The 9,104-nt window shown below is 42.3% G+C and overlaps 1 protein-coding gene across 1 annotated transcript in view; it reads left to right on the top strand.

Annotated features, from left to right (window-relative positions):
• Positions 1-266: 266 nt before the first annotated feature.
• Positions 267-9,104, top strand: part of GRIN3A (glutamate ionotropic receptor NMDA type subunit 3A) — a gene marked incomplete at both ends in the record, with an annotated part of 129,286 nt that continues 120,448 nt past the window's right edge. The window contains one exon of the mRNA XM_081316206.1: positions 267-983. Within this exon, the coding sequence (XP_081172332.1) occupies positions 267-983 (717 nt within the window). The remainder of the gene's footprint in view (positions 984-9,104) is intronic.

The raw sequence follows: 9,104 nt of genomic DNA, 5'->3' as shown, positions 1-9,104 counted from the left end.
CTAGAGCCCAGTCTGGGGAGGCGACCCCTGGGAGAAGTCTGGGGGGACTTCCTGGAGCAGGGATTCCCCGTGGGAGGAAATCGGCTGTGTAGGTGGTGGGAGCCTCCGAGGCGCCTGAATAACCCCGCAACTTGTATGGCTGGCGGTGGAAGAGCGGCTGGGAGAGAAGCGCCTAGCATCGGTGGAGGGGGAGGTGGCTGAGGTGGGAAGGCAGAGAGGGAGAAAGGGGGTTTCTCCTGACGTGCCGGGCATTTGGCTCTCCAGTGATGTGGAGACTGAGTGTTTGGTGGCTCCTGAGCAGAGTCTGTCTGCTGTTCCCGCCGCCCTGCGCCCTCGTGTTGGCCGGGGTGCCCCTCTCTTCTTGCCACCCGCAGCCTTGCCGGATCCTGAAACGGATCGGGCATACGGTAAGGATCGGGGCGGCGCACCTGCAACCTTGGGCTACCTCCCAAGACGGGGCAGGAGGCTGGAGAGCTCACAATGACATCCCGCTTCGAAGCGACTCTGCCGGGGAAGAATCTGGGTGGCAGGACTCCGGGACTCCAGAAAGGTGGAAAACTGGGAGCAGTGTGAGAAGGAGAGCGCACCTGGGCACTGAGAACCTGATCGACAAAGAGAGTCCGGACCGGGCGCCGCAAGCGCCTCTAATACCGAGGGAGGCGCTCCTGTTGGCGGTGGAGAACCTCAACCGCGTCAAGGGGCTTCTGCCCTACAACCTTTCTCTGGAAGTGGTGATGGCTATCGAGGCGGGCCTGGGCGATCTACCTCTTTTCCCTTTTTCTTCGCCCAGCGCCTCCTCCTGGAGCAACGACCCGGTCTCCTTCTTGCAGAGCATCTGCCACACTGTGGTGGTACAAGGGGTCTCGGCCATTCTTGCCTTTCCGCAGAGCAGAAGCGAGATCTTACAGATGGACTTCGTCGCCACCGCTTTGCACATCCCGGTGATCAGCATCGTACTCAATGAGTTTCCTCGAAAGAGTCAGGTAAGGGGGCGGCGGCGGAGGATCGGAGCGGGGAGAGGGAGAGAGACCTGGGGGGTCTTGCCTCTGTGGACGTGCGCGGAGAAGTGGCGGCAGGGAGAGGACCCGCGCTCCCGGACCCGCGATAAATAGTGAAGATCTTCAGCAAGGATGCCGGGAGGAGGGAGGGCGGTTCCCGTGCAAGAGTTCGGGCGAGTTGCCTTTAGTTTGCAAAGCCGATTTAGGAATTCAGGACCATGGACAGCGTAACGCTTCCCAGGCAGCCAATTCAGGTGCAGCAGCAGCAGCGGGACAGAAACGAGTCCCGCCCCCCCCCCCACACACACACAGAGACACAAACACAAATCCTTTCGGTTAAAGCTGCTCGTTCTGTGCTGTTGCTTGCGATGCTGAATTTTTACTTGGACTGGGGTTTTTCCCCCCCCTCTGAAATAGAAAAGTAGTCTTTGCTCCGCCAGGTGAAGTTGTTGGAGATCTAAAGCAGCCTTTGTGCTCAGACTGTTTCCACGGTATAAAAGAAATATATGTACCTGTTTGTGTGTGTGCGCGTGTCTGTGTCTGTGTGTTGAACCCTATTTAACTCTGAAATCAGAGACTTTGCTTGTTCTGGGAGAATTCAGGTGGAGAGCCACTCAATCTAAATGAATGAAACAAACCCTATTTTACTTTTCTTTTGTTAGGCAAACATCGTGGGTGATTGCAAAATAGATTAAACATCTCGAGCTGCCTTTGTTTTCCTGGTTCCATGTCTCTGAGATCATTTAATGTACTGATAAAGGAAAGAGAGCTATGTTCTAGTAGAGAGAGAGAAGTATTAATTTCTTGGTTTGTGTAAAAACCACATAGAATGAAACAAATTTATCTATCTATCTATCTATCTATCTATCTATCTATCTATCTATCTATCATCTATCTATCTATCTATCTGTTTTATATAGCCACATCTTACAGGCAAGTGGCTCTGGGCAGTGTACAACAAAACTGAAATGTTATATTTGAGATGTTTGGCTATTAATCACTGTTAATAATAGAAACCAGAAATCACATTTTCAACATTACTTCTGCATATTCAAGGTACTGCATGAGTCTTATTAAGCTGAGCAACTTCAAATATCTGTTAAAAAGGGAACATTTCTGTTCCTTTACATTATATTTAGAATCTAGGATCAATCACCAGAGATCAGTGATTTGATACCTAGATTTTGAGAAAAGGCAACATTATACAAGTTAGTAGCCTATTATAACCTGTAAAAACTTTCTTTTCTCTTTTCATTAAGCCCAATTTACATTATTTTCTTAGAATTAAAAAGTCAGTTCAAAGTTTGAAAAGCATTTCCTTCTTCTCCAATGCAAACAACTGAAGAACTGGGAAGATTAAGATTACAAACCTGACTATTTAGTTTGGAATAATCCTTATTTAACTCAATGGGATTTACTTCCATTATAAAGATAAATAAGGTTTGGATGATATAACAAACTGTCATGTACATATGCATGCAGAGAGGGAATATGAGAATGCACTAAGGATAACATTGTAAATATATTGACAATCAAGTCTTATGCAGTACAGAGGTTTGTAAGATTTGCTGTAAAACTGTAAAACTACATGTATAATTATGATATAACAGAATTACACCTCTAAATTTTAAACATTTTATAGATAGCAAAAAAAAACACCAAGATTTTCTAAGGCAGTATATGTGCCATTCCAGTTTGTACTTTCTTTCATTGAAGAATGTGTATGTGTAATTTGAAACATTTAATTCAAATACTACCATCAGAAACATTAGAATATGTGACTGTCCTTAATTTTAAAAATTGGGCCCCTCCTCCTCCTCCTCCTCCTCCTCCTCCTCCTCCTCCTCCTCCTCCTCTTCGTCTGCATCTAGGTTCTCCTATTTTCATAGAATTTGGTCTTTACATTATTTTTATAGCCTTTCTTCAAACATATTTCAGTATGTCAATAATCCTTTTCAAGTGTATGGCCTAAAACAGGACAAAAAAATTATAGTGCAACCAGATCAAAGCAGAACAAAATTGGAGCACTCATTCTCCTAATCTAAAGAACCCACGGCATTTCTAGAGTGGAAATGAAAATTGCATTACCACATTTATTTATTTGGTATTCCAAACCTCATCACTGATTCATATTTAGCTTCTCCTCTACTAACTTCTCTAGTTTCTTTGCAGACATAGCACTTCTGAATTCACTAAATCACATTGAGTATTTAAGAGTAAATGCTGAAGTTTACATTTAACTCTAAAAACGCATGTTCTGAATGTTGACCTAGTGCTCCAAAGTATGTGATTTGATGGTTAAAGTCATAAACTCAGATCAGAAAACCCCAGATTCAAGCAGTTCCTTAATCATCAATCTCCCCAGATGATTTTAGGCCAGGCATTACCTCTCTCTCTACCATCAAAGAGTCATTTATCAAAGATAAAATAAAGAGAGATCCTTTGTGTCCAATCTGGAGTTTCCTGGGGGATAAAGATGGGGTGCAATTGTAAAAGTTAAAGATTTTTTTTAAAAAAATTAAGATTATATTTCTATGTCCTAAAATGATAGCTACTTCTTCTAAATTGCAGAACCTTTTTAATCCTTTAGTCAACATGTTTAGCCAATTATATGTAGGGTACTGTTAAATCAGATAGTTTGGATTCTGTCAACTCAATTATATTTATTCCATAGAAAGCTGAATTGATATCATTTCATTCATGTATTTATTGCTAGACTTATACCCTGGGTCTCCTTGGCCCTAACACCTTTGTTGTGACACCACTCTGGTATCCAGGGTAATTACTGCTAGAAATTAGTCTGTCGTGTGAGTATCCAGCTATGTCATCCTTTAGTTTCTATGAGGTGCTCATGTTTCAAGCCAACCATAACCATATCAATCTGCATTAAGTTCAGTAGTCCTGTTCTTGGATGTTGTGTTAGTGTATCTGTCCTACAAGAGTGGCTCTTTATACTATGGAGTTCTAATCAAGGAACTCACAACACAAGAGTAGGGCTGCAAGAGGTGCTCAAAATGGTAGGAAAGCATCAAGGAAGAAGCCAACATCAAGTCCATTTCTCAGGAACATAGGCAGTACCATACAATTAGAACAACCTACTTGAGTAGGAATACTCAAGCAACAATCTGAGCTCCTAAAGTCCAAGTAATAAAGTTTGGACACATACTGCATACACCTTCCTTTTTAAAAACAAGGAAAAGTTATAGCCAGCATTCTATCCAACATTTGACTGCCTTTTGCCCAAAGCGGTCCATGCATAAATAACAAAAGATTATATACAAGCTTAGTCCAGGTTTGAAAACTCAATAGTACTTCTATTCTTATAGGCTAGGAGTTGTGGGTTTCTTCAAGAACTGGTGCTGGGATACACAATTCAGGGTAATTCTGAGATATCAGGAGAAAGGCCCCTTCTCACCATGGGTTGGTCAATCAGCCTTTCTTCCTCCTATTAGTCTGATAAGGATTCATCCGGGAAGGTAATAAGTCAGGATTTGGAAACTAGTAGCCTCCCAAAGATTGTTGAAGGTAGCACCATCAGCACAGATTGTGAGAAATGATACTGGAAATGGATGGTCACAAATATCCCACCCATGTTTTCTGTTAACAGTCAGATGAGCTTCTTCCCAATGACAACGATGCCACTGAAAGTATGTTATCCATATGTATATTTGTATATTTGTGATGGATAGATTAACATTCTGTTCTTCAACCATCAGGTGGTCCTCATTACTTTTTATTTATAATACAGTTTGAAATTCTGTTACATCCCCATTACACTATGTACCTTTAGCCTTGATAATGGGGCCACATTTCGACTATAGCATATTCGATTCTAAAACTTCACAGTGTGTCTTTCCTCTTGCTTGGTGTCAATTTTTTTTTGTTTTAAGCTGCTTTGTTAACTTTTGAGCTCCAAAGCATGATTTCCTAGCATGTCCAGAATGATCAACAACTTTGGTGAACGTTTTTTGATGACTTTGTAAAGGGGCTCATCCTCCAGGATCGTAAAGCAACTTTATACCTCAGGAACAGTGCCAGGAATATTACTTGGAATTACTATAAACTACAAAATTGGCCTGGTCATATTTAATAATGAAAGTTATTAGCCTGTGGCATGCAATTCTACACGTGCTAGTAGTATATCGCTAATCTAGAAGAATGAGCACGGACGCTGATAAAGTACAGCTTCATTTGCACTGAGCTTGCCTACAAAGCAGTTTAATGAGGTTACTGTTTGTTTTTCTGTCTCTTGATTCTCTGGCATGCTCTATAGGCTATTTAGGGAAATGGGTTATGGGATATTTGGCATATTTTGTGCCCTAACCTCTAGAGCAAAGGGCTAAAACTGTATCATTAGAATCCTTGGACCCTGAAGAAGTTAGCCTCCGAAGCATAATTTCTGTGGTTCAGTTGAGATAAAATAATCAGCTTGCTTGTAATGATTCAGAAGTAGAAACTGGGAAAACATATGCACCTTCTGGCACAAATAGGTTAAACAACAATGGGAACTGAGGATAGAAACTAAATTGCTGAGCAAGGCCAGTATCAGAGAAGGATGGAACATCTTCAATCTACAGCATAAGCAAGTATCTTCTATTTGGGCCAATTGCTCTTTTGGCCAAGTTTATTCTACCTGGATTCACTCCAGTTCTTCATGGCATTCTTTCCTAAACTTCAGCCTTCAAGGTGCTTTTCAGCACTACGGTAGTCCTGCTAGGAAATTATCCCAGGGTTGTTATTATATGGGACAACTCTTCTGTCCCTGAGCTAAGAGGCCACCTTTTTCAGAGTTCAAAGCTAAGAAAAATATACCAAATTAATATATTTATAAGACCCGACTGGAAGATTTCTGAGATGTTTGACTAGAAGGGTTACAGGCTTGTATTGTGAAATAGTTTAAAGTCTTGTTTTTTTCAGGAGGAGAGTTTCGTGCCAGTTAATTTAATGGGAGCTCATTTCAGTGGGAATGTGAAAGTATTTAGGCATGTACTCCAGACAAAAGCACAGGTGGTCCTCGACTTGCGAACACAACTGAGCCTCAAATTTCTGTTCTTAAGTGAGACTTTTGTTAAGTGAGCTTTGCCCCATTGTATGACCTTTCTTGCCACAGCTGTTAAGTGAATCACTGCAGTCAATAAGTTAGTAACATGGTTGTTAAGTGAATTTGGCTTCCCCATTGACTTTGCTTGTCAGAAGGTCGCAAAAGGTGACCACGTGACCCCGGGACACTGCAACCGTCATAAATCTGAGTTGGTTGCCAAGTATCTGAATTTTGATCACATGGCGATGGGGATGTTGCAAAAGTAATGAGTGTGAAAAATGTTCATCCGTCACTTTTTCCATTGCCGTTGTGACTTTGAATAGTCACTAAACAAACTGTTGTAAATCGAGGACTACCTGTAATCTTACTCCCTGCTTTTCATTATGACAACTTGACTCTTGTCTAGACCAGGGGTAGGCAACCTCAGCTCTTTTATGACTCGTGGACTTCAACTCCCAGAATTCCTGAGCCAGCATGGGAGCCATTAATTTATACAGTTTCTTTCTTTCTTTCTTTCTTTCTTTCTTTCTTTCTTTCTTTCTTTCTTTCTTTCTTTCTTTCTTTCTTTCTTTCTCTTTCTTTCTTTCTTTCTTTCTTTCTTTCTTTCTTTCTTTCTTTCTTTCTTTCTTTCTTTCTTTCTTTCTTTCTTTCTTTCTTTCTTTCTTTCTTTCTGGAAGAGAGCCAGTTGGGGTAGTGGTTAAGGTGTCACATTAGAAACTGGTACACTGGGAGTTCTAGTTCTGCCATGAGCACAAAGGTAGCGGGGTGGTCCAGTCCCTCTCTCAACCCTGGGAAGAAAGCCAGGGCAAACCACTTCCCAAAACAACCCTTGCCAGAACTACAGGGACTTGTCCAGGCAATCAGCAGGAGTTAACATGAAGGCATCTATCTATCTATCTATCTATCTATCTATCTATCTATCTATCTATCTATCTATCTATCTATCCATTATCTATTTATATCTATCTATCTATCCATCATCTATCTATTTATCATCTATCTATTTATAATCTATCTATCTGTCTATCTATCTATCTATCTATCTATCTATCTATCTATCTATCTATCTATCTATCTATCTATCTATAGATAATGACCCTCTTTTACCGGTCTACTATAGAGAGAGTCCTTTTGTATGGTATTGTGGTTTGGTATGCTGGCCTGACAGCCGCGGGTAGGAAAGTATTACAGAGGGTGGTGAGCATAGCACAAGACATTGTGGGCTGTCCCCTGACACCACTGGATGACATCGCCAGGGCCTGCTGCCTTGGAAGAGTGAGGAAAATTCTCAGGGATGACTCACACCCTGGACGGTATCTCTTTACTCTCCTACCATCGGGTAGGAGATATAGGAGTATAGCCAGCCGTACCAACAGGCTGAAGAACAGCTTTTATCCATGGGCTGTTAGGCTCTTGAACAGGAAATAATTTTATAATTTTATGTATGACTGACTTATGAGGCCAGTGTGTTGTGCAATTAGCTCACATAGTGTAACACGATGGAGGGTTTATTGTCACTGTGAGTTGGGGGGGCAACGAAGGGAGGCTCAGCCAATCTCAATGTATACATGGTTGTACTTTGACAATAAAGGTTCATTCATTCATTCATTCATCTATCTATCATCTAGCTAGCTAGCTAGCTAGTTATTTGTAAATCTTCTAAGTGACCAATCTAGTCAAGATCACTCCTTCAGCTCTCCCACAGAAAAGATGCTCATCTCCAAGGATGCAACAGAAACTATTGCTCCAACTCTCACATTAAAAGATGGATTCAATCTGCAAGGACATTTTTTTTCAAGAGGCTTAGCTTCCAGATTGACTCCGTGTACAGCCCCGCCTTGATTGCATGCAAGCACCAAAGAAGCTTAGATTGTGCTACTGCGATAATCTTCCCAGAAATCTGTTTGGGAATTCTTTCTGCTTGATTTCAACAATTCCCTAGGTATTAAAGAACCAATGTAAACAGCAGCTATTGAATCTCAGAGGCAGAATACACGACACGAGGGCAACCAATTGACAGGAGGGTAAGAGCTTTTTGGTTTGTTTGTTTTTTGCTCTCCAAGGACTGGAATAACATAGCGTAGCAAATCTGTACGCGGTACTTTATCGCAGCCCGACAACGATTGCTCCGGGTCAACGTTACCCTTCCAAGACTTTGCAAGGTGAAATGTTGTTATGTAACTATGTCATTAATACTCAGTGTTTCACACTCAGTCTGTCAGTGCTCAGTTCAGACAAAAGTCTCAAAATCCACAAAGTAGCGTTCAGCCTTTGCCTTTCTCCAAAAGGTCTTGCACTAGTTGTGATGACGGGCCATTTCAGCGCGGTTGCCTCTTCTAGCTTCTGCTGAGCTCCAGGCCAAGCTCCAAGCTCTGCTTTTAAGCAATGTGGCTTTTCAACTCTCCAGCTGAGCTCCCAAGCCACGCTCCAGGCCAGAAATCCCACTAAGACCATAGCTTGTGGTCCTTGCAATTGACCGATTGTCTAGCCCAGGGGTCTCCAACCTTGGCAGCTTTAAGACTTGTGGACTTCAACTCCCAGAATTCCACAGCCAGCCAAGCTGGCTGAAGAATTCTGGGAGTTGAAGTCTACAAGTCTTAAAGCTGCCAAGGTTGGGGACCTCTGATCTAGCCTGCCTGTGATAGATCTCAACCTCCAGATATTGCCTCTCGCTTCCCCATTTGTAGGCTGTTTGCGGTCTCCTTTTTCTCCTAAACACAGACAACCTTCTGTTTTAGCATTTGCTTTTGTAAGCTAAACGTCTGGGTGAGATGAGGCTGCCTCTGGACACCAGGATATGATTCAATTAGTCAGGTATAGCTGGAATGCCAGCTTGTGAATAAATGAATGACCGCACAAACATATTTTTCAGGTTTCTAGGGCCATAAACTTTTATATCCTTTTGAGAGAAAAACACGAGCTTTGCTGAGCGTTGGGAAGGTTGAGTAGGAAACATTTCTGTCTGCGTGCAGCTGCTTTTCCCAAGCACAGACAGCAATTCCAGCTTTACTTCCCCACCGTCTCTTCCTCACCTCTCTTTTTTATTTGGGGGAAGAGACAGGGGT

This window comes from Vipera berus (genome assembly GCF_964194415.1).
Source record: "Vipera berus genome assembly, chromosome: 2".
Lineage (NCBI taxonomy): Eukaryota > Metazoa > Chordata > Lepidosauria > Squamata > Viperidae > Vipera > Vipera berus.
Note: the sequence above shows the minus strand (reverse complement) of the source record. Positions and strands in the feature narration are given on the sequence as shown.